We start from the raw sequence: 25,101 nt of genomic DNA, 5'->3' as shown, positions 1-25,101 counted from the left end.
CAATGCCAGTGGTGCTGAGGTAGATCTCTCCACGGGGCTGATGCTCTTGGGGTGTCGGCGCTGGAGAAGGCTGTGGTGCTGTCATCTTCACTAGCATTGTCTGTGCTGCGAAGGAGAAATTTGGCTTGTGCTTGTATCATGACTCACTAAATTCCTGGACAGGGGCCCCAGTACAAGTGGTTCCCAGCGCGTCAGAAGTGCCCGTTCTCAGCGTGGCTGTCACGAAGGATGGCCTCTTCTGGCAGTGGTTCTCTCCCTGAGGTGATGAGTCTCTTCTTGCTTCCCTGGCAGCGTGAGCACTACTTCTTTCCAAAACTGATGTGCTGTGAGAGTCCCTGCTTGGAGGGTTCTGCTGCCTAGGACAGAATCTGGCTGGAGCAACTTCTCCATGAGAAGACGTTTCAGGCAGAGGTCTCACTGAGTTGCTGTACTGATGGGCTGGCTCCCAGGCATACGGACATGCACACCTAGAGAGGACCTGTTTCCTCAAAGCCAAGAGAGCCGCTTTCGTTCTGTCCCCTGACAGCATCTGGCATACGGGGTTCCAGGCCAGTGGGTGCCTTGGGATGGAGCCTCCAGGCAGGTGCAGGGGCTGCGCGTCCCTATATTGCTGTCCACCAGTGGGAGCAGGAAATGGCAGTGCTTGGTGCCGCTTTCTGCTGCTGCCTGGGTTCCCCTAGTGGAGTTTTGACTTAGGCGTAAGGCAGTCATACAGCATCAGTTCAGTTGCGCATCCTCCTGGTACAGTTGAAATCAGTGGTCATTGAAGCAACAGAGAAGGACAGGCCTGTACTTGGGAGGGGAACGCAAAATGAGTGACAGGGAGGTGCCAGCACGCATCCTCCAACGTGCAGTGCCTTGGTGAGCCATGCTCCCAAGGGAACTGTTCCCTCCACAGGAGTCAGCAGCAGAGAGGAGAAGAGCTGCAGGCTTAATGAAATGCTGTCATTGCAGACAAATGACAGGAGCGTGGCCTCAGAGGGCCATCAAAGGGACGTACTTTGCAACCACTTTGCTGAGACAGGACGCAGAATGGGAGTGTTGCCCATTGCAAAGAGCAACATGAGCAGGTGGCTAAGAGGCAGGAGCTCTCCACAGACCCTCATGGTGAATCTCTCTGAACCTATTAACGTGGCTGCTGCTGGTCTGCTGGGGGCAACCTGGGGAAATCACACACAAGATTTTCAAGTCTTCTCAAAATTCCCCGCTCAGTTTTCTCTGATGACATCTGGACACCCACTTCATTCTGACTTAGGCAGGAGTTGAAATAGAGCTTTAACAATATGTAGGAGCTGATCAAAACCTTTAACTTTCAAAATGTTGGGGCTTTTTTCCCCCAAAATAAGTAAATTCGTATCAGAGGGGTAACCGTGCTAGTCTGTATCCGCAAAGACTACGAGAAGTCCTGGGGCACCTTAGAGACTAACAGATATTTTGGAGCATAAGCTTTCATGGGCAAAGACCCGCTTCAGCGGGTCTTTGCCCCCGAAAGCTTATGCTCCAAAATATCTGTTAGTCTCTAAGGTGCCCCAGGACTTCTTGTTGTTTAAATAAATGTGATGACTTTTGCTCCCCCACCCCAACCAGCTCACAGCTGTCAGAAAGTTGCTCAGAACACCAGGCTGGTTGGTTGTCCTTGAGGCACCTTTCATGAGCACCAATAATAAATCACAAGGGCTTTCCGTCAGGTCTCATACAGCTGTAAGCCCCCCCGGATTTCTGCTGGGGCACGTGGTGGCAATAACAGCGGTGTTGCTGGGTGTCGTGTTCTGTTTCCTAAAGGCAGTTTAGTAAGAGATCCCCTGAATCCTCTACTCTTGGGGTCAGTTCCTGAAGAGGGGGCCAGGAGAGGGAGCATTAACGGAGACAGACTGACTCCCCCACCTACACCCCACCCATTGGGTGACAAAGAGCTTTCACTGCAGTGTGAGAAATTCAGGCCCTGCATGGAGTGTTTGACCTCCTATGCTGCTTTCCTAGCCATGTCACCCTGTCTTGCAGGAAGGGCTCTTGGAGACATGAATGTGGATACGTTTATACCAACAAACAACTTCTGTAACTCTTTAAATCAGCGGTTAACATACAGATAACCCAGCACTGAAGCTCAGGCATTTACAATCCCCCACCAGAGGTCTCCCATGCCTTCCTTGCTGGGAAGCAAACAGGGCTTGCATGTTCTACCCTCCCACCCACCTTTGTGCTCACGCTTAACAAATACTAGGAGGAATGGTTGGATGGCTCCAGCACAGAGTTGGGACTCTGCAGTCTGCCTGGCCATCGCTTTACCCCTCTGGGCCTCACTCAGTACTACTTTTCCTCACAGGGGGGTCGAGGCAGGGACTGACTTGTCATTCTGTATTTGTACAGTGCCTTGCACAGTGAGGGTCCAGATGCGTTACTGTGGCTGCTGAGCTCTGCTGCTATACAAATAATAAGTGATAATCCATGGCTATAGAGCATTTGTGATCCAGAAATGAGGAGGGATAAAGGAGTGAAAGGATTTCAGCAGAGGTCGTCTCACTCACGTGGCTTCTCTAAGAGCATAGCTCGAGATTTCAAATGCATTTCTCGGTATTTAGATAGTAGAGGGTTTTAATCCTGGCTACAAAATAGAGGGAAATCAGTGGAAAAAGTTAAACTTTAGCAGTGAATTGAGTTTATCCCTAAAAATCGCTGAAACTACCAAATATACAACCCCACACCTATTTGTGTAGGTGCTGTCTGGAGACCGTTAGCGCTTTATCAGTATGGTCGTATTCACATCACAGATCCTAGCGCAAACCAAGGAGAAATTACTTTTCAGTGGGACTTACCGCTTGGAACTGTTGGCAGCAGCAGGGATGCAATTCAGGACTGTTCAGAAGCCCCAGGCTGTGCAAAACAAGCCCAAAGCTCTTTGTCCCTTCTCTCTTCCCAGCAGACATTCTGACCCTTGTGTGCTAGTGCTGTGGGAGGAATGGTTAGCAGCTTTATGACACAGTGCCATCTCCTGGAGAGAGGTGGTCAAGAAGATCTGCATGTTAAGGGTCATCAAGATTGATGGCAAAGTTTGTACTGACATCACCTCCCTTGCTGGCTTCATGGATGTCATCAGCACTGAGAAGACAGGCGAGCACATCCATCTGCTTTGAGACCAAGGGTCATTTTGCTGTTCACCACATCACAGCTGATGAGGCCAAATAGAAGCTGTGCAAGTTGAGGAACATATTCTGGGCACCCTCACTGGGTGGCCCATGATGCTGGCACCATCTGTTGCCCAGATTCCCTCATCAAGGTGAATGACACTATCCAGATTGACCTTGGGACTGGAAAGATCAGAGACTTCTTCAGGGTTGACACAGGTAACCTGTACATGGAGACTGGGGGTGATCTTGGACCATATTGATACGATCACTAACCAGGAGAGAGACCGAGGCTTGTTTGACGCGGTGCACATGAAGGATGCCAATGGCAACAGATTTGCTACCAGGCTCACGAACATCTGGAAACAAGCTTTGTTTCTCCAGTAATTCTCATGCACAACTCCTACCCTGGTTGCCATCTGCATAAAATCTACAGATTAGCTATAAGGATCATCTGTCGCACCAGCTATTGAAGTACTCTTTTTGGTTTTGGACAAACAGAATCAGTGCATAATTTATTAAAGTTTCATGAAACTAGTCAAATAATATAATTATTCAATTAGCGGTAATGCTAGATGGTCAAGTATTCAATTCTGCCTAGTTTTGGAAGGGTTCTCTAATGAATTATGCACTGATCCCACCCACCTTGTACACACAATCATTAGTCACAAAAATATACGTATTTTAAAAATCAAATCAAATATTTACAGGGTGAACCTCTCTAGTCTATTACCCTCAGGACCGTGACTGAAGGGAATGAGAGATTTTGTCAGACAGCTGGAGATCAATATTTTCTAGCAGCATTATGAAAATTCCCACTCTTACTGGGCTCTTAGAAGATATTTAGGAGTAAATAACAGCACAGAACACAGAGCCAGGACTGGTGGCTGGAAACAAACTTTATGGGACCAGGGGAAACTTGGTCACACCTGTAAGTGGTTGTCTGCCTAACAAAAAATCATGACAGATTACGGATGTTGCCAGCTGAGAGGGAGCAGTAGTAGAGAGGTTCCACCTATAGTAACTTTTGTCTGGTTCTGAACCCCACCTATCAATATAATTTAAATAGGTGCTCTAGAAACATCGTCTGCTTTCTTCCTTCTGCAAGACATAGCTCAAAGGATGCATACACAGGTCTTTGATGCCTCTAGCCAGCATATCTAATGTTTTTCTTTCCTTTTATTTTTAATACATTGCCATGATTATTTACATCCCAGTAATATTCACAATGCACTAAGCGCTGTCCCCACCCACATGGCAGCAGAAGTTACATTCTGTGCAGCAGTGTGTCTGAAGTCCTATGGCTGTCAACAAAAGATAGTGCTGCCTCACAGACAGCAGACCTGTGGATACAGGCTAAGGGCTTTATGTTCTGACGAAAGGGGCTGTAGCTTTCTTGGCTTGTGTTCACTCTGCAGCGTAGTCGCATGGCAGGTATAATATAATGGAACTACATGTAATTGGTTTAATGGCCAGCAGGAGGGATCCAGCTGTTAAACCAATTAAATTTAGTTCCATTATTCCAATGCAGCAGGGCAGGCAGCTGCCTGCACTGCAGGTGGGGGAAATGCTAAGTCCACAGGAGGGATGGGGGGAAAGGGCAGCTGAACCTGCCCCTGCCAGAGCTGTGCAGCCATGCTAAGACAACAGTGGGGCAGATGGTAGCTGTGGAGGAGCAGTATCAGGCGAATCCTGGGGATGTGGAGTTGGGGCTAAGACAGGTCAAATGAGGGGATGGGGGGAAGGTTTGGGGCTGAGAGAAGTTAAACCTGAGGATGTGGGGGGGTGGGCTTGCAGGAGGGAGGTAAAGCTTGGAGATAGGGGGCTGAGGCAGGCAAGGCCTAGAGATGGGGGGTAACAACTTTAATTGGCACAAGTCATGGTGTGCACTGTTATTAAAATGGGTGACAAGGTAGTTTGATGTTACTCGTTAAGGACGGCCTCGTATTCATGTGCATTGTGGCTCTGGCAGTATTGATTTTGTAAGTGAATTTGAAAAACTGGCTCTTCTCACGATTTCAGCTGCAGACCCCTACACTAGCGTCACCTGAAGCGCTCAGAGGTGTGCCAGTGTGGGTGGGGTTTAGTTTCCCCCTTACTTAGAGTTTAGGACATGTTTCTGCCAAGACTGACACTGTTGTTTTCTCCTGCGTAAGTGGTTTTTGGGTTAGAGTGGTGGGTTCCACCGCAGTCTGCAGCCCGTCTCGCGCACGGGGGCACTGCCCTCCTTTCACTTTCAGAGCATCACAGATCTAATTCTTGCTTCAACCCCACTCCCGTACCTCCACCCCAGAGCTGGAACACTGCAAAAATCAGTTGCTTGCAACTTCCAGCTCTGGGAGCAAGAGGAGGAGCAGGACAGGGCAGGCATAACACAGCAGATTTGCAGCGCTCCTAAAGTGCTGGCAGGGGCATAGGAGGTGGTCTGCGGCAGAGGGGTAGATAGAGGGCTGCAGGCTGCAACTGGAGCTCTAGTGGGTTGCAGGCTGCATCCCCATGCAGCCCCTCCCTATTTTTAACGTGCATTGCTGGTTAAAGAGCTTCCTTGTTACACTGTTTGTTTGCTTGTCCTTGCCCGTTGTCACCTGTCAGCCTATAAGCTCTCTGGGGGCAGAGTCTTTGTTCTGTGGCTGTACAGTGCCAAGCATAGGGTGTGGCTGGGGGGCTAATGTAACAAATAGTGTGAAGATAGCATTCCTTTGTGTCACCCCCAGCAGCCCTGCCTGTAAGTGTAAACTAGGTAAAAGGAAAGACTAAACACTTAATATTTTCATCCACGTCCTTGAAATTACTGATTAAAACACAAGAGCAGCACGTTCCCATCCAACTACAAACATCAGGGAAGGGAGCAGATGTTGGCAGTAAAAGGTACTGGTTTCCTCTCAGGAATTGTCTAGTTATAGTTATATTGTGCAATTGAAGACGCACCTACAGCTACTCAACAATCAGTGTAACTAACCTCCCTTGTCCACAAGAAAAGCTCCCACATTATCCATAGAAAAATGCAAGTACTTTTCTTTCAAAGGCTGCAAAGACCCTAATCCCTTCTCCGAGCCATTCTTTAAACATCACCCAGACATGCATTCTTTCCTCGGACACTCTGCTTCCAGGAAGCGATGGTGGAAGCTGAAAGTCAAAGAAACATGTCAGAAGCTCATTCTTTCCTTGCAGTATTTCTCAAGTACAAATTTTTTTCCCCCACAAGGACTCCCCCCCCTCTTTCTCCATCCCTTTCTTTTTGGCAGGCAGGGGCTGAGAGGTGACTTTTAGGTGGGATTTTGCCTGCACAGCTTTTGATGATCTGCTGAAGAAAGAAACTTGAGGTAGTCTGTTGGAGGAGATGCAGGCCACTGGAGGAAGACCTCAGGAATGACTGGAAGTACCTCCTTGTAAGCTTCTTGGGTGATTCCTTTTGCCTGAGGTGCCAGTGGCTCATGCCTGCCCTAACAGAGCTGGTGCCCTCCAGAGCTCTGTGATGCTGAGGCTAAGAGCAGAGGCCTGAATGGACAAACCTGTAAGGTCATTTTCCTGTGGTACACTGTAGCCAAGTACTCAGCAATTCACCACCTAGGAGATGGACGAATGTAGGTAGTCCGTCATGTCCGATGATGACATTGAGAATGTGCAAAGAACCCGTGCGGGAGAATGTTTAATGTGGAAAAGCCGTTGCACAGGGACAGTTCCACTCTCTCGACCTCAGCAGCCTGGGTCCACTGGTACGAAAAGTTGTCATGTCTGGGACTTCCTAGGCTGCAGTGGATGGCCATGCTGTCTTTGGTACCTTGTCATGCCCTTCGCTCTCCACGGAGCCTTGCAGAACCCCCTTCCTTGTCGTTGGATCTTGCTGTTGATCTCATCCGTCCAATCCGCAGGGGCCGACTTTGCATGATGGGATATGCAACTCCCTATCTCACCGCAGGTTTCAGACCTGATGGCTACCCTCACCTTGTTTAGCCCACCTGTCAAAGCGGTTTATCGGGGTGTGGCTCCTGCGCACTACAGCTTCTTCGAGCCACAGGTGAGAGCTGGGTGCCAGGTGGGGATCAAAAGGTGCACAAACTGCCCCCGAAGCAACACAGCAAGTCCCCACACCAGAGGTGCAATGCATCCTGGACACCCCATACATGAATACCCATGAATACCTGTAGCTATATTTCCTACTTCTGATAGTAGCACCAACGCACAGGATTGGTGCATCCCTGTGCCAAGCACTGTACAAACAGCCTAGAAGAATTTACAGTCTAATTTAAGACAACAAGGAAGGAAGTAGGAAGCAGGGCAAGAGAACAAGGGAAAAACCAAAGGCACCAGGTGTGGTAGACTAGCTGTGGGCCCACCTTAGCAGCAACAGGATGTGATTTTTTTTATTGATGCATCTAAACTATTCAAAGAATCATCACATAGTTCAGATACCATGAGAGCAGAATGCAACAGTCTCACTTACTGTAGAGAGAGACCTATGGGCGCAAAACTAAAATGGGTTTAGTGTACGAGACTGTCTCAATCAGAAATAGTCTGAGTATTTTACTTACTGCCAGATACTCTAAAAGGAGCTGAATAATTAACGATAGCTAACGCAGTGGTGTTCGTGGAAGGGTACTGAATACTTTGATGTGGTCCATGAATCTTTAAACTTAAGTAAGGTCCTTCAGCAGCTAAGGGGATAAACAGATGTTTTATTCAATTTCCAAAGTGGATGGTATGTTTTAAGTACAACCTAATCACCTTAGAATCCATTCTCCAGACCCTTCCTGAAAGATAGGAGACTTAAAGGGTTAGGTGGGTTCAGATGGGTTGTGCAGAACAGCTTTTGCTGTGTAGCATGAGAACAAGAAACTTAAAAATAATTAGTTCCTCACTTGGTGGATGTTCAGTGGGTTTGCACAAAGGTCTGATTGTAACAGTAATACATATTTCACACCCTTGCCCAAAAAGGTGCAGTGCAGGAAAATGGCAGAATATATGTAGGGTAAAATTGTCACAATCCCCCACTACCTGCTGCTTCTTTCAAGAGGAAAATTAAAATTACCTTCTAAAATCAGGTAAGGAAAATACTTAGGGAGAGTGGAGTGGTCAAGTAAACAGTATGCAAAAAAACCTGATCTGAGAGAAACAGGTGGAAACCATATTAAGGCAAAAAGACAAGCATATAAAATATCTGAAAGTGAACATTTCCAAGTGTTTGTGACAATTTTTAATGATACATCTTTTTTCTCTGAGGCAATTTTAACCATCAATAACATTTCATGGGTTATGTTGCCCGGAATGTTATTTCATTGGTGCATTATATGAATATTTACAAACACTTTCAAATTAGCTCTAAAGGAAAAGAACTTAAAACGTTTTTTAAACTACAATGCTTAAAAAATATGTAAACAGTTTATTTTACATTGTTGTAAAATATAAGAATTGTTTCTAATGCAGCTTATTTTTAGGTGAGCATAGCATGGTGCTCGTGAATAAGGAATGAAAGAATTCTTTACATAGAAATATTGTGCTCCAGTGTGCAAAATATATATACACAACATCTACAAAGGAATCTAAATCCACAATTAAGACAACAAAAATTTCACATCCTGAAAGTCGACAAATTTATAAAAATATTTAACACATGGTTGTTGATCCATCAGAAACTTGCATAACTTAGATATTCTGAATCATAACTACTACAAATTCAAAATAGATTACCTTCCTTAGAAATGGAACGTTGTGCAAAGAGACTGAATTTTCCTTAAGTTAGACCACTTAGCGTTTTTCAAAATTTATTTTTCCCCACCCCATCAAGTGGCCATAAGCACCACTAAATAAATTAACTCTTGATATATGTTCAATTTAGTACATGTAACCAAAAAGGCACACACATGTGTGAATATATTATCATGTTTTCATGCAGAAATCTGTGCATGTTAATAATTATGTAGCAAAATAATAATATTTAGAAAACGTAGAGCCTATTTGTTTGGCTAGGTTATTTTTACACATTTCTTTCTATCCTACAAGCCCAGGTATTCACAGGGTGAGACTACTTCCCAAAAGGTCTGATAACTGAATAGCTGTAAGATAATGATTTAAAGCTAAATCAGTCAGTGATGCTATTACATTAGATATTTTGCTTCTGTCCATGTCATCTATAGAATATTACTTCCAGGGGACCGCTGCTTAATGCTATCAACTACTAATAATTAAGACATATTTTTCTTTTTGTTAATGAAGACTTTGATTGCTCCAGTAAAGTCAGCCGATAAAAGCACTTCTGTGTGATCTGTCTTCAAAGCACCTTAAGGGAAAAGAAATAATTTAGTTGATTTTAAAAGAAAAACTACTTATAAAACAAAGCTATTAGTGCAGTTTTCACCCAAACACTAGGTACAACTATATCGTCCTCTCCATAATCCCCATTTGTTAGAGTCAGCAGTTGCCTTCTGTTATTTGGCAAGATCATAAGCTATATTTGGGTGAGGGACAGTCTTTATTATGGGACTATACAGCACCTATCACCAAGGCAGTCCCATTGGCCTCAGTCTGAATGAAAAAAATGCATCTTCCTAATGGGGACTGGATGTCAGTGACATGTTCCTAATGAGAAACTTGGGACTCTTCTCATTTTCAAACAATTTCCACAGAATAAGTTGGGTATATTTAGATCTATTAAAGCATCTCTTTAATACAATGCCTATACCAAGGGATGAAGGACAATTTTCCTCAAGAACATTCTGATAATTCATTTATACGCTATGAATCAAATCATGTCTGATCTTTTCAGTTGGTAACAAATACAGATGGACTTTAGCAACCTACCAGAAGGTATAGTGTCTGATGCTTCAGAGTCATCTCCTTTGCTTTCAGAGTCTTGTTTTTCAGAGGTTTCCAATGATACCATCAAACTGGGATTTGGGGCAAAAATTGCTGATGTGACGACTGCATTGTGTGCTAAAAAAGAGCGAAACAAATTTTAAGATAATTCATTTAAAGAAACATCACTAATATATAGTGTGTGATAATACCATAAAAAACCCCAAGACTGACAGGGCCAATGTACGTTATGTAAACTACGACAAAACTGGCATTTTCTGGGAATTCTGGAGCTCCGTAGGGAGCGCTCTGGCCATCTTGCTGAGCAGAGGAAGTGAAATCTCTGCAACAGGTGCTTGTTAGTTAAGGTACACAATACAAACAACTGCCCAGACCACAAAAAAGATACAAAGAATTTTGTTTTAGCTCCTTGGATGTGGGAAGGGAGAAGATGTGTGCTTTGGTGATCTTGTTTACTTTATCTTGATGCCATGTTCTCTCATTTAAAGGAGAGGCAGGTTACAAAGATTAAAGTTTGAGCACGTCATTTTGCTTTCTGAGTCAAATTAATGCCTCCATACAAAAGAAACCCCCTGGAAATTTTAAACAAATTAGATACCAAGCAACACACTTTTCCATGTGATTACCCTACAGTTCTACAACTTAGCTAATAGCTCTGCTGACTTGCATGACTATAATGTATCTAGAAAGCTAAGGCCAGACCCTGACTGAAGTTGCACTGACCGTTCTGAATTATTTGAAAACCTTACATCCATCTCTTACCATCCCCCTTATTTAGTTCTACCTAGTCAAGTACTCTGAAGGAGCTCTTCATCTATCCCAATGAAAAGTTTCATTGTGAGCAAAGCTCAATATATTATTTCATCTTGCTTCTAGAAACAATGTCTGTTATATAACAGGTTAATGAGTCTGTGTGACCATCCTTCAAATTTTTAATTATTGCTGGCAAAAGTAAAAGCCAAAATAATTTTAAGAACCTTCAATTCCTAAGGCTGTAGAAGTTTAGATAAAAAATGAAATATTTACAAGATCAAGTAACTTACCTTTAATGCCTTCCCAAAAATCATTTCGGTCTCTCCTTACTGAAGTAAACTTGCTTAAGTCATGGTAGGTGCTCCAGATATAAACATATTTATCTTCGGAGCCACTTACAATGTAAGTAAAATCATGGCTAAAGATACAAAAGACAGACTTATTACTTTAATGTTTAGCTTCTCCACTCAGCATTACTGTAGTTAAAAGGATATGAAACCATGGAAAAGCATATACTTGATGTTTAAAACTTAAAAGAACAGAAATAAGAAGTTATTCCAATATATATATATATATATATATATAGTGGTTACATACGGCAGCTGGAATGTAATAAATGATTAAATTTGAATCCAGAAAAGGATTTAGACACCAGAAGAGTGAGGAATTAAAGTAGGCAACTGTGGAAACACGAATACCAATCAAAGTAGCTCTTTTCATTCAGTGACAACCCAATGGCCACTAAAAATACGAAACCCAGAGGGTCTAATGCCAGGTCTACTCTACAAACTTAAACAGATTTAACTATGTTGCTTAGGGGAGTGAAAAAAAATCCATTCATCTGAGCAACAAAGTTCTGGGACTTAACTCTGGTATATACAGTGCTAAGTCAATGGGAAGGCTTCTACCTTTGACATAATCCGCCTTGCCAAGGGGCAGTATTTAAGGATGCCAATGGCAAAAGTTCTCCTGCTGGTGTAGTGCTATCTTCACTAAAGTGCTACTGATGTGCCACTGCAGCTTTTTAAGTGTAGCCCTGCTCTAAAATCAGCAGCCCACTGCTGATAACCTCCAACAAATGTCTAGCCATCCTGTTCTGCACAAAATACTCCCAACAACTGACACTGGTTGCTGCAAAGAAGTTACTCTCCTGCTGCTACTGCAACTGTAGGAATTACACTATTCTAGCTTGCCACATTCAGTGGGAAGAAAAATCACTCACGCAAAAGCAAAGTCCAGTTTTATTTCTGCTTCTGGCTACAACCTGAAATAAAGCACCTTGCGAGATACACAGTCACAGTGCAGCCTATCATACAATGTAGATATTCATGGTCTGCCAAACAGACCAATACCTAGAAGCACAAATTTGCACATGAATGTTTGCAAGTGACAGACGTTTCAGAAACAGGATGTGATCATATGATGACAGGGTCATAACACATACAGGAGAGGCTCAATCGAGGTAGTACATGCAATTTCTAACCTGAGTACTTAACTGGACTAGCCTTCTATTCTTGTAACATTAAAAACCAAAACTATGCAAGAGTATTTAAACTTTGCACAACGTACAGGGTTACTAGCATCATCACTGAGGGCTTTATTCATTCCCCTGCTGTCACTATCACAGAATGCCTAGAATTTTTGTACATTTGTTCAATTTTGGCATAAGAAAAGAATCCCAGAAGAGCTTTTGGGTTAAGCAGCTAACCAAACTCACCTCCTTGTCAGGGATAAGAGCAAACAGCCATACTCAGTGAGACCAAAAGGCCCATCTAGCCCACGATCCTGTCTTCCAACAATGGTTGGCACCAGATGTTACAAGGGGAATGAACAAAACAGGGCACTGGTGTTCCCTGTAAGACGAGTGCTTGGGCAGCCACCCAGGAGAGATTCAGGTGCTCCCCAGCTGGCAGCATGTTTCTATTGGTGGTGCTCGCCTGCACATGCCTTGGTGCACACAAAATTTATTCTGCCCACAGGAAAAATTAGAAGGAATACTGCAGGGTACCTATCAAGTGATCCATCTAGTCCCAGCGCCTGGCTGCCAGAGGCTTGGCTCTGCAACTCGCCTGACCTGACTACCATGTGTTAAACTTGTAAAAAAGGTCCCCCACCCCCTTCTAACTCCCAAGACTTTTTGTTCGTTCGTTTGTTTTTTAACAGGCACCATCATGCCTGAGTGGAATCAGAAGCTCAAAGGAGAGTAGGCAGGGAAAGCATATTATTCTTACGGGGCCAAATATTCCTTCCCCCACCAACGCAATCTGAGGCAGGGGAAGAAAAGGAGCATTTCCCCGACCTCAGAGGTGCAAGCAGCTTGCTGATGGGGGTGGCAACAATAGCAGTAATCAAGAGCCTTTTTACTTCCATACAACAGCTGGGGAAGGATGAACCAAGATGTCAACAGCCACCAAGACATATTCTACATTAATGAAAGAAACACATCAAAGAGCCTCTCCCCTCACCACTGCAACGGTACTTATTCCAGTCCTAGAGCTTTCCCAGCATCTGAGTGTGCCTCCCGTGTGCCTCCCATGTGCCAGCTGTGGAAGCAATTCTGAGCTAGGGCTCAAGAATTGAGAGTAATGGTGCTGGTGAGGGAACGAGATTTAGCTCATTGACATGAGTGCTCTATCCCTGAGCGGCTCTGCTACCCTGCCTGCAGAGGGGGCTTGGGATTTCTCCTGCCTACAACTAACTCAGACTTCTAGTGACCTAGCATCCAAGCTACTCCAGGTCACATGAGGTTACATACAGGTATGATCTAACAAGATGATTTTGTACATTACCTTTAACCACTTTCTTGGGGAGTCAAAGTATATCGCTACAACACATTCTATGTACAGTAAACCCTCACTTTAATGGGCTAACGGGGACAGGGTGTCCGTTAATGCCGAATGGTTACACTGTATGACAATGCACTGATCTTCCCAGCCTATCACTCACTCCTGTCCTCTGCCCCCAACTTCCCTTCCGCCCTCCTGCCCCTTTCTTCCCCTCACCCCTCCATCTCCCAATTACCAGGAGAGGAGCTGCACACTGGCCCAGCTCATTACACCTCCTGTGGCTCTTGGCACGCTCAGCACTGTGGCTCCTCCAGCCCCGGTGACCCCAGACACTCTGGTGGCCCCTCCAGCCCCTGTGGATCCAGCAGTGGCTCCGGCGGGTGTGGTCAGTCGCCAGGTGGGGGCTGGGAGGGGGAAGAAGTAGCTGGTGGAGGGTGGGGGACTGCGTCCATTATTTCCCAAGTCTGTTAAATCCAGGGTTTACTGTATTCCCACTTCTTACCTGAAGCTGGCTTTGATTTGGCTGCTGCTGTTGACATAACCTTTGTATTTCATAGACAGAGACAAATCTCTTAGGTCATATAGCCTGATTCTGGAGTCATTGGAGGTGACTAGTATCTATAAGTGAAGTAAAAATGTTGCAAAAAGATTTGGAAACGACATTTCAATTTTAAATTAGCATAAGTTAAATTACACAAAGCGCACACCTTTTGCACAAACCAGGCAACGCATACAAGATCAGCACAGGTGATTCAAACCACAGAACCTCAGAATTCTCACGTACTGAAGCGGAATGGCACTTACTTTCCTTCTTGCCACCTACATTTATCCCAGAAGAACTAGTAACAAGGGCATTTCCCCATTTTTGCTCATAGGTCAAACGGTAGCTACAGGAAATGCTCACCCATGTCAGTTATGGACCAAGCCGCCAAACAGATTATTTGGATTACTGTAGCACCTAGGAGTCCCAGTCATGGACTGGGAACCCACTGCACTTGGTGCTACACAAACACAGAATGGAAGGACAATCTCTGTTTCCAGGAGCTTACAACCAAAGTATATACAAGAGTAAAACAGACAGATCTGGGGGTACAAGGGAACAGTGAGACAATACTGGTCATCGAGATCAGCAACAGCCTCAGCCTATCAGTGGCCTAACTTCTGGCAAGTGCTTAGCTGGTTCGTGTCAAAGGAGACTTTCAGGGAGAGACGTAGGAGGCTGATGACGTAGCCCTGCAGAGGGTTACAGAAATAAGAGGAATATTTACAGAAATGGCAATACCCAAACATGAGGTCCAGCTTGGGAGAAAGCATAAACGTACCTAACTAAAAATCCAAAGAAGTGGGAGACGGAGGCTGGCATCCCTGGCTGACTGGAGGTGGGAATTAACAGCTTAGTAGTGAATGAGATACTCCTGAGAGAATTCTGCACCAAAAAATTAAGTTATGTGCACAATATTTTAAAATTCTGCAACTTTTATTTGCCAACAGATGTGGCTCCAGCATGGCAGTGCAGAACACAGGCCACTGACTGCATGGAGATGGGAGATCACCCAGAAGTCCCCACTGCCACCAGGACAGGGACTTGGCTGTGCCTGACACAAAGGGGATGGAACCTCCCCCAAACGCTACTGGCACCTGGGAATTGTCATGTTAAGTTTAGGGTGCTATAGTATGTTTCAAGACATGTTCCCTGACCCATAATTTGTCCTGTATGATGAACAAGGGGAGGTACTATGGAAACACCAAAGTAACTTATATCCTAAAATAGCAGCTTCTGAATCACATTTAACTTTTCTAGGTAAATTGTAAGAAATCACATGTAACTTCAGCAAATTTTCCACAAGTGAACTCAATTAATAGAGAACAAGTCAGTGGTACCAAGAGAAAGATGTAAGATCTTCCTGGTGTACCAATCAGTGGCCAATTTCAGTAATTTTAGATAGCTCCAATGTTAGTATTAAAAATAGCATTTGTCTCTCTGCTATGACTATGGTATCTTATCCACTTAACTATATCTGTGCAAATGTTTACATGGCAGCAGTGTCCAGAAACTAATGTGGAAGTCAGCATGGGCAATATGTCCCCTAGAGCCCTGGGAAGAATTCTGAGGACCTGAGACTAATAATTTGCTGAAGATGCATGTGAAATATCTTTTGGACTATATTACAGTACCTTATTTTCTCCAGGCAAGGGTTCAATGCCAGTAATCTTTCTTCCAACTCTATTCCGTCCTCTGGTAGAACGCACATGTATCTGGGTATGGTATTTCAAATGCTAGAAAGAAATTACACTGATTCTTAATTACCTAAAAGCAAGCAATAAAACTGCAGGCAGCCTAAATAACTCTGCTAGAATTTTAAAAAAATAGTAACTGTTTAAGAAAGCTTATATTTTTCTAAAAGAATGGTAAAAAAGGCTTTAAAGTGTTTACCTGACATAACATAAATTAGAAATGAAACTGTTCTATCAATAAATTGAAGCCATGTCTAATTAACCCTATATACAAAAACAGAAATGTTACCTCTGTGTCATAGAAAATACATCTGCCATCATATGTGCCAATCACTGCGTATTTGCCATTCTGACAGAAGTTTGCTGCTGTTATCAATTTTGTCTGCCCATCCACTTCATTCCATAATGCCACCTTTTTGTCAGGAATGTTCCAAAGTCGGAGTTTTCCATCTAGTGATCCACTTAAGAAGTACCTGTCATCCTAAAAGGGCAGACATTGTAAGCTGTGGAGTAAAAGCATGTATATGCACCAAAATATATATTGGACACCCTGTCCCACCACACTCATCCCAAACAGGAATTCACTGACAAATTAGTTAGTTGAATTAAGAGAAAGACACTAATAAAATTTAATATACAATGTAACATACCTAGCATTATTTTAATTTAGCAACATTATCAATATCTTCTATTCTAAGATATTCTAACTGCTCAGCATTTCTCTCAGGAGGTGCCACGTGTCAGAATTCTTTTCTCTCTGATCATAGCCTGCTAAGGACTGATGTTTTTCTGACTGGTTGGACACAGCTCCTTCCAGAGTCTATGAGTAAGTTCAAAAGAGGTTGTGATGAATTTCCAGAGTGTGCTGGAAGGTGTTCCTTCTCAGCTGTCAAGATTAGAAATTTTATTATGAAACATTGTTTATTTTATAATCCAGTTAACTAATAAAATACTAGTCAAATTATTTGTGGTCAGTGCAGAAAACAACTATTCATGTTTTGTATCACGTCAGCTAGTCATGGTTAAATTGAACTGAGACCAAGGTTTTGCAATAACTAGTATTCAGGAGAGAACATGAAGAACACAGGGAATATTTTCAAGAGGAACAAAGAGTACTCATGAGTCCAACTTGAACCGAGACTCTATTTTTCAGTTTGACAATAAAGGGAGATGCCAAAATCTGCTTTCAAATATATTCTCCTCTGTTCACATGAAAGTCAACAGCTACTTACTCTTGGGTGAAAAGCAATCGCAGTGACAAAATCTATATGTTGAAAACAGCAGAGACACTCTCTTCTGGATATGTGCCATAATCTGACTGTTTTATCCATTGAAGAAGAAAGCAAGAAATAATTCTGCGGAAGAAGTTACATGAAATAATTGAAAGGTTTATCAAATATACTGGTACACAGCACAAATGCAGTTTGGTATAGATTTCCTTCTAAGATTATAACATGAATTTCCAAGTATCAATACTTCTACAGAAACTCAGTATTAATGAAAAGCTTACCCCTCACAAAATGCTAACACTCAAACACTAACAGAATAACTTTGAGGGGGCTGGAAAGACAACAGTTGCACCAACTAGCTTACTAACCGAGATAATTAGCAGAAGCACTGACTAACTACCATTATTTTCTTAAGTATCCAACATCATTTCTTGAAGAATACTAAAAAGCACTTAAACCATTTCTACTTCAGACTTTATTCTCCTTTTATTTATTACTCGAAAATTTTGGATAAAATCTCAGAATCCATCTGTTCCTGCATATTGCCTACTTTGATGTCAATTTCGCATTTATGACATGAACATAACCTCCACAGAAACCAGCTGCAAAGTTGCTGTTTCAGAAGAGAAATAATCAACAGGAGCAAACTAACTAATCAAGAATAAACTTTCCCTTTTCATAGAAATGGAAAAACAAATTCACTCATATTTTTCAGTACTTAAACAGAATAATTTTTACAGCATTTGAAAGGTGCAGCCTGTAGGTTTTTTAAATATTAAACAGAATTACTGATGGCAAACACACAGCTTTCAACCTCTAAATTTCACACTACAAGACTAAATGATGCCAAATGAAATTTACAGGCTTTCACAGATCACTCATTCATTCCTATCATGTTTAACATTTGGTCTTTTCATAAAAATCTCATTTTCACCCAAAATATCCATTATTGCTCTAAAACAGGTAAGGTATAAAAGTAGTTTAGGAAGAATTCATTTTTTAAACAAAGAAAAAATTTCAATAAGTGGCAATGAACTGGTTTTAACAATTAGTTCCTAAAAAGTAAGCCATCCTGTAGCACGTTGAAGACTAACATTTATTAGGCAATGACCTGTTGTGGGTAAGACCCACTTCTTCAGATTGGACCTAAAATAAATTAGTTACTCTTTATGGTGCTCTGGGATGGCTCATTTTTTGTGAAGCTACAAACTAACACAGCTACTCCACCCCCTGCCCCTGAGACTATTTCCTAAAAAGTATTTACAGAAAAATGCATGGGAAGAAGAAAATCTAGGGACAGGGCCAAGACCACTGCCTGGGTCTTCTTTGGCCAGATGTCTGCATTCCTAAGAGATTGCACTGTTCTTTATTTGGGTATAGAGAACTCAGGAAAAAGATAAATTGTTTTAAAAATGTAATCTAAAACTGAAGGTAAGATAATTTTCTCATTTTAACTGCAGACATACAGCGCAGGCTTCGACAACTATACAATTTTGCACAAGAACAGTGGAATGTACAGATTACAAAAATAGCAACAATGCTGAGGAACTAAAAACCACATAATAGGTCGGTGGATATTCCCCTTCCCTCCCACTTCAAATTCAGAGCTTTTCAGAGTTATTTCAGTCTGAATGCATTAGTCACTTAGTTCTATTTAGAGCTTTTTTTTTTTCCAGCTGAAAATTCTGTTTCATCTTTTAGTTCTCACTTGTGTGCTCTATGAAGGACAAAGAGAATAAAGGAATATTTACCACAATTAGCCCCCAGTAAGTACGATCTCATCAATACAAGTCAGTAGGGTTGTACAATTAGATGCAAGCTGAATTTTTGTGTTTGGCTGTCATTCAACCTGTGCCAGTGAACGCTGAAAAGGAGTAACAACCATTCCGGCCTCCTTGCTATGTAGCCAATTCTTCATCTAATAGTCAAAAATGGGAAGTGACTGTCTAGGAAGGAGCACTACAATAAAGGGATCTAGGGGTAACAGTGGACTACAAGCTAAATTTGAGTCAACAATGACACTAAAAAATGTGAACTGGCCATTTTTTGCTTAAAAAAACAAAACACCAAACTCCATTCTGGGATGAATTTTAGATGTGTTATGAACAAGACAAGTAGTAATGCTTCCACTCCGTTCTGCACTGATTAGGCCTAAACTGCAGTGTTGTACCCAATACTGGGCATCAACATTTCAGGAAAGATGTGGGTGAACTGAAGAAGATACAGAGAAGAGCAACAAGAATGACTGAAAGTCTAGAAAACAACCTATGGGGGACTGAAAGAACTGGGTTTGTTTAGTTTAGAAAGGAGAAGACATAGGGGAGGCCATAACAGTTCTCTAGTACCTAACAGGATGTTATAAAGAGGAGAGAGAAAAATTAGTTTCCCTAACTCTGATGCTAAGACAAGAAGCAATGGGCTTAAATTGCAGCATGGAAGGTTTAGGTTGGATTAGGAAAAACTCCCTGTCAGGGTGGTTAAACACTGAGACAAACTGCCTAGGGAAGTTGTGGAATTTCCATCATCAGAGATATTTATGAGCAGGTTAGACAAACATCTGCCAGGGATGGAATAAGCTGGTGCTTGGTCCTGCAGGGAGCACAGGGAACTGGACTTGATGACCTGGCGAGGTCCCTTCCAGTTCTTGTAGTCATCTATGGTTCTATGAACAAGGGTTGAAATAACCAGTTCAAGTCTTCTTCACTTTTTAAACACAAGGGAGAATGAGGAACAGCAACGTTTTCAGATAATCAAACTACAGCCAGTGGTGGTAGGACATGACCTAATTATATAAAAGATGGAAAACTACTAGTTGATTCTGCTTCTTGACAACATAGATGAAGCCATAATATATTTAAAGGATGCAGTGAAATAAACTCTTCACAGACCGGCACCTAAGATCACATTTCAGATATAACAGACAACACAGATAGAACTCAGAGACGGCCAAGGCAAAAGTACTGAACATTCTGCAATCAAATCCTCATCTAAAACAAACAAGCACAGCTTGAATGATTCTATGACTATGTCAATTTAAACCAGGTCAGAATCTGGCCCCCCTGAAAACTGCAGCTAGAGCGAGAGATTTTATGCTGTATACTCGACTTGAGAAAAGATGAAACAGCTACAACGCATTTTGGACATTTATCGGCCAACTCATGGATGAGCTGTACCTGTCACTTAACTGGTTATACATGAAGTGCCAATGGCAAGTGCAGGAAAAGGAACACAGCAGAACATGGGAAAAAGGGGAAAGTTCTAAATAGTCTGCACCAAAGCTGGCTTACTTTAGACCATGAGAGATCAAGGAGATCTGCTGTATGACCTTTGTATTTGCAAAAAGGCCGCTGACGAAAAGGGGCATTTTTATCATCAGGATCTTCATCAGCTCCACTGCAAACCTGTTAAGACATAAATACATCAAAAATCAATCAGTGCAACAGAAAAAAGCAGGGTAACAGAACACAGTGGTATGGCTCTGAGATATGCAGATGTGTCCCAGATATCTTATCACAAACATAAAACCTAAGTACGAAGCATCTGAGAAGTGATTCATGTCAGTTATTTGAACATTCAAAATAAATTACATAGTGCTATAAGCAGTGTATTGAGTTCACAGATACAGTAGTCCCTTGAGTTATGTGAAGGCTGTGTTCCTACACAACCTTGCCTAACTGAATTTCATGTAAGTCGGGGTGGCTTTTTTCCCCAGCAGAACACACGTTCTGCAGCCAGGGAAGGAGCAGGCCCACCTGGAGCTCCTTTTGAAAGGTTAAGTCCTGGGGTAGGGGGCAGTTCGGGAGGGTTAAGACTAGCAGTGGATTAGGGCTGTGGGAGGTGGGTTAAGTCTGGGATGAGTTAGGGCTGCTCAGGGTGCGGGGGTAGTGAGCTGGGGCCATGCATCCCTTTGGGGGTGTTGAGCTGGAGCTGGGTACAGGGTGGGGAACTGAGCCGGAGCCAGGCATGCGGATGAACTGGAGCCTGGCATAAGCTGTAGCAGGGCTGGGGTGGAGTTGGGGAGGAGAGCTGGAACCACAGCTGGGCGCGATAAGCTGGAGCTGCGGGGGGTGTTTGAACTGCGGCCACGTGGGCGTGGGGTTGAACAAGAGCTAAGTGTTGGGGGGGTCACAAGCCAGAGCTGTGCACATGGTGGGGGTGTGAGCCAGAGCCGCGTGCAGGAGGGGTTAAACCAGGGCCGGGGGGAGCAGGAGTTTGAGTTGCATTTAATTGTGCATTTTGAGGGATTACTGTATAATGTTCTAAAAGCACAATGGTATGTCATACAGCTCAAATTTTCAGTTATTTTGAAATGTCAAACATGGTGGCGTTTTCCATTACAGGAGAAGGCAGGCAAGCTATTGCATTAATTCAATACCTTGCTAGAATGCATACAGGGTTTTAGATATTTGAGTACGGTTTCTCTGGCTATACATTTTCACCATCCATTTAATGAAAAAAGTTCTAAATAAAAAACATGAAGGTTCTTACTGCCTTCTAGGAATGGGTATTTAGAAACTGCAGTGATATACATGAGATTTTCAATAATAAACAAAAGGAAAGGAAAGTAGTTGGCTTCTGCATAGGATCTTTGATTTAAAAACTAGGTCTCAGACAAACATCCACATAAGCACTGACATGGTGTATGATGCTGGTATGGATTTACCCAAAGATGTCATTGGGTTTTTGTTTAAAAAAACATACATATTCAGAAAAGATTTTAAACATGCAATGCAGTTGCAGACAAACTGTGAAACTAAGCATTAGCTAATGTTACTGCAGTGTTCTTCGTTACTAACTGGCAAAAACGTCAATCACAAGATTTCAACACATTGTATTCAACTGATTTGAACAGTTTAAAAATAACATGGTCTAAACATATACTGCCTATTTAAGACAGGTCAGTTCCCTGATTTATTGACTAAGCTGTATTCAGTTTATGTAACTGTATAAACAAATAGAACAGATGTGTATACAAGTCTGTTCATAATAGATGTGATTCTTAAAACACCCCCTGGGGTTTTTTGTTCAGTCCCCTCGCCAGTCTGTGAGAATTAAGGCTGCATGTCCACCACAGATGTTATGGATTCCATGGCTTTTCAGGGCCTCCATGACTTCTGCAGCTGATGGTGTGGCTGAGCTCAGGGACACACAAAGAGTTGGGGTGGCCCCTGGAGCCAACCACATCAGCCACTGGTTGGGTGGTCCTGAGGCTGGATGCTTGGGCTGCCCCCACCCCATGCATGTTAGCCACAGTGCCTAAGGCTCCCCCAAAACATGTACTCAATATGCAAGCTAACCCTTACAAGTCATGGACACATCATGGGCTGTGAATTTTTGTTTATCGCTTGGACAAGTTCTGAGACTTTTACTACGAACGCCCATGATTAAATCTCAGCTTTGGTGACAATTAAGGATACAGTGTCAAACTCATGTTTAAATAAAGTTGTGAAAGAAACTATCAGGTAAGGACATTCAAAATTATTTGTATTTAATTACTTCCAGCATTCAGCTCAAATACCCACTGAGGGATTAGCTTTAATTAATAACATATCCAAATGAAGATGTGAAGATTGTAACAAGCAGTTATCTAGTTTTGCTCCAATTTATTTCCTGCCTGTACCACAAGCATGCATGGGCTAAACACCTTCAGCAAATCCTAGCTTCTGACTGAGTGAATACATGTCTGAGTCTTAACACATAGGACCTAAGCCTGCGTTCTTAGTGTGGGAAACTACCTTGGAAGACAACAAAGAATTAGACTGCAGAAGCAAGACTTCAGAGTTGGATCTCCTCCAGAACTGGGGCCTGTTTTTTGGATTAAAGCAGTGTCAATCTACAGCCTGACAGAAAGAGGACACTTATTGCTTAAACTCCTACATTATCTAGTACACATACCCCTGCGTCAGTGTCTGACTTGGAAGAATTCAGGCTCTCTTGAGATGGGGAGGGAGAGACACGACCTAGAATACAGATTAAAACCCAGAACGTTAGAAACTATTTAAGTAGGTTTAAAAAAAACACACCACACAAGAAAAAGTCTAGATATTTCTAATGTCATTAAAATACCAGTGAGGTATGGAGAAGTACCTTCTGTATTGTATTTCAGTCTCATGTTATTGAAATAGTCAAAAGCATTCTTTAAAACCCATATTCTCACTACATTGTCCTGTCCAGCTGATGCAAGTAATCGACCACAGTGAGAAAATTTCATGGTCCAAACAGCACCCTGTCAAAATAAAGAGGATTTCACAATAAAAACAACATTTTTTTTTCCATACCAGAATCATAATCACATTAATTGGCACACACGCTCAACATGTTAACAGAACATTATATTAAGTTTGTGAAGGTAAGCACCAAAAAGTGAGGAAGTCCTGGATTAAGGCTGCCTGTGCAATCTTCCTTTGTCGTCCCCCTCCCCTGAGTTCATACATAACAGTCTTCAATTACATCACATAACACTTTTTACATAGGACACCTGCTTCACTCGGTACACAGATGAGCAACATTCATTTAAAGTGCAGCTGTTCAATTCTTATTTCACCTCATTATTCAGTATGTGGCCCCACGAATTAGGTACTGCACACTATTCAGCGCATGTGAAAAAGCCAGAATGAACATCTCATGAGCTTGTCTACGGACACGCACCATTCTACGAGACTGCTGCACAAACATTAGTGAAATTAGTTTATACCCCTGTAGGATGAATGGATGGTTTTCTACATATTTCAGAGGCACAGACAGATTAAGGTCAAAAACATCCACTGATTTTGTATGCCCAATTTGAGATACTACCGTCAGATTTTTTAGGCTCTGCAGCACCACACAGAACTTGCTATGTTCCAAGCACAGCTCCACCAACTTCAGTGGCAGCTGAGTGCTCAGCATGTCTACAAATCAGACCCTAGGGCCTCATGTCAGGATCACAAAAAATGAAGATTGCACAATTGGTGACCCTCAGTGAAAAGTTTGCTTTAAGTGACTTGATTTGTACTACACAGCAACTGTGGGAGAGGCAAGACAAGATAATTCTCCGGGGCATGATCAACCACCTTACGAAACCTTCCTTTCTCTTTTTGTAGGCTGCACGCAACACCCCTCAGCAACAACAAAGCAAAGGTCTTAAAGACAATAACCTCCTTCACTACACAACCCTGGTTAATCTCCAGAGCAGTTCCATACTGTGCAGTAAATGAGAAAGGAGTCCTGTGGTGGGAAAAGTACTAGGTGGTCACATAATTAGCAACTGTATATTAATACATATGCACAAGAGAGTTGAACGAAGGCTGGGGAGTCAACCTGAATTTTGGCTTAGCTTTTGAGGCTTGACTTTGAAATCTTAATGTTCTTGGAACCATTTGTATATAATTTTCTTAGGTTTTTAAAATGTAAAGTGAGAAAACAATTCCATCCATTTAAAATGTACAGTGAGAACACACCACAATGACATCCACATGGCTCATCAGCAGGTCTGAAACCTTTAGAGCCAGTGCACAGACTTTCCTGCTCAAGCTAATGGAGTAACTGAGAACGAAGTAAGTTCTCATCCTTTGGGCCAATAAGCACTGCAGGGGATTCTAGAGACACCTGCTGACAGCAGAGCCTAACGAGACTTGGGAATCATGGGTTCTCTGCCAAACTCGTGACACTATTCTAGTGTGACTGCACTCAGCAACCAGAAGTATTTTCTTCATTTAAATCAAAGTGGCATTTGACATCAAAAAGATAAAAACTTACCATGTGTTCACCACTGAGATCCTGAACTACTTTTATTTGTTCGAAGTCGTAAGGTCCCTTGAAGCCATGTGCTGCTTTGAATTTAACTGGCCTTGTATATGGCATTCCTTCATCATCACTTGAAGAAGGATCATCCTGATCAGTGTGAAACACTAAGCAGAACACAGGAGAATTGTGCACATTAGATAACATCAATCCCAACAATATGGATTTCTCAATCACTTTTCTTGCAATAAAAGATAGTTCAAAACCAAGCTGATTCCTCTAGAAATGAGTTCTGGTTTTACAAATTGACCATGGCTGCTACTGCACTAGTATGTCTAAATCTAATTGAAAGAAAGAATAATAGAACTCCTTCAACTGCTGAAGACACCCTTCATCTGAGTAATTTCATTAATGAGTGCCATTTCAATGCCATTTCCTTTG

At 42.6% G+C, this 25,101-nt stretch overlaps 1 protein-coding gene and 1 pseudogene across 1 annotated transcript in view; one reads left to right on the top strand and one right to left on the bottom strand.

The window, feature by feature from the left end:
- The first annotated feature begins 811 nt into the window (after nt 1–811).
- On the top strand, nt 812–3,509 carry LOC142020372 (small ribosomal subunit protein eS4-like; annotated as a pseudogene).
- A 4,792-nt stretch (nt 3,510–8,301) lies between these two features.
- WDR44 (WD repeat domain 44) overlaps nt 8,302–25,101 on the bottom strand; it is a 51,130-nt gene continuing 34,330 nt past the window's right edge. Inside the window, exons 10-20 of the mRNA XM_075007858.1 lie at nt 24,676–24,827; nt 23,026–23,164; nt 22,834–22,898; nt 20,226–20,339; nt 16,942–17,064; nt 15,999–16,190; nt 15,650–15,751; nt 13,977–14,092; nt 10,979–11,106; nt 9,921–10,052; nt 8,302–9,399 (exon numbers count right to left, since the gene is read on the bottom strand). Coding sequence (XP_074863959.1) covers nt 9,305–9,399; nt 9,921–10,052; nt 10,979–11,106; nt 13,977–14,092; nt 15,650–15,751; nt 15,999–16,190; nt 16,942–17,064; nt 20,226–20,339; nt 22,834–22,898; nt 23,026–23,164; nt 24,676–24,827 — 1,358 coding nt within the window. The 3' untranslated portion in view covers nt 8,302–9,304. The remainder of the gene's footprint in view (nt 9,400–9,920; nt 10,053–10,978; nt 11,107–13,976; nt 14,093–15,649; nt 15,752–15,998; nt 16,191–16,941; nt 17,065–20,225; nt 20,340–22,833; nt 22,899–23,025; nt 23,165–24,675; nt 24,828–25,101) is intronic.

The sequence above is a fragment of the Carettochelys insculpta genome, chromosome 13, assembly GCF_033958435.1.
Source record: "Carettochelys insculpta isolate YL-2023 chromosome 13, ASM3395843v1, whole genome shotgun sequence".
Lineage (NCBI taxonomy): Eukaryota > Metazoa > Chordata > Testudines > Carettochelyidae > Carettochelys > Carettochelys insculpta.
Note: the sequence above shows the minus strand (reverse complement) of the source record. Positions and strands in the feature narration are given on the sequence as shown.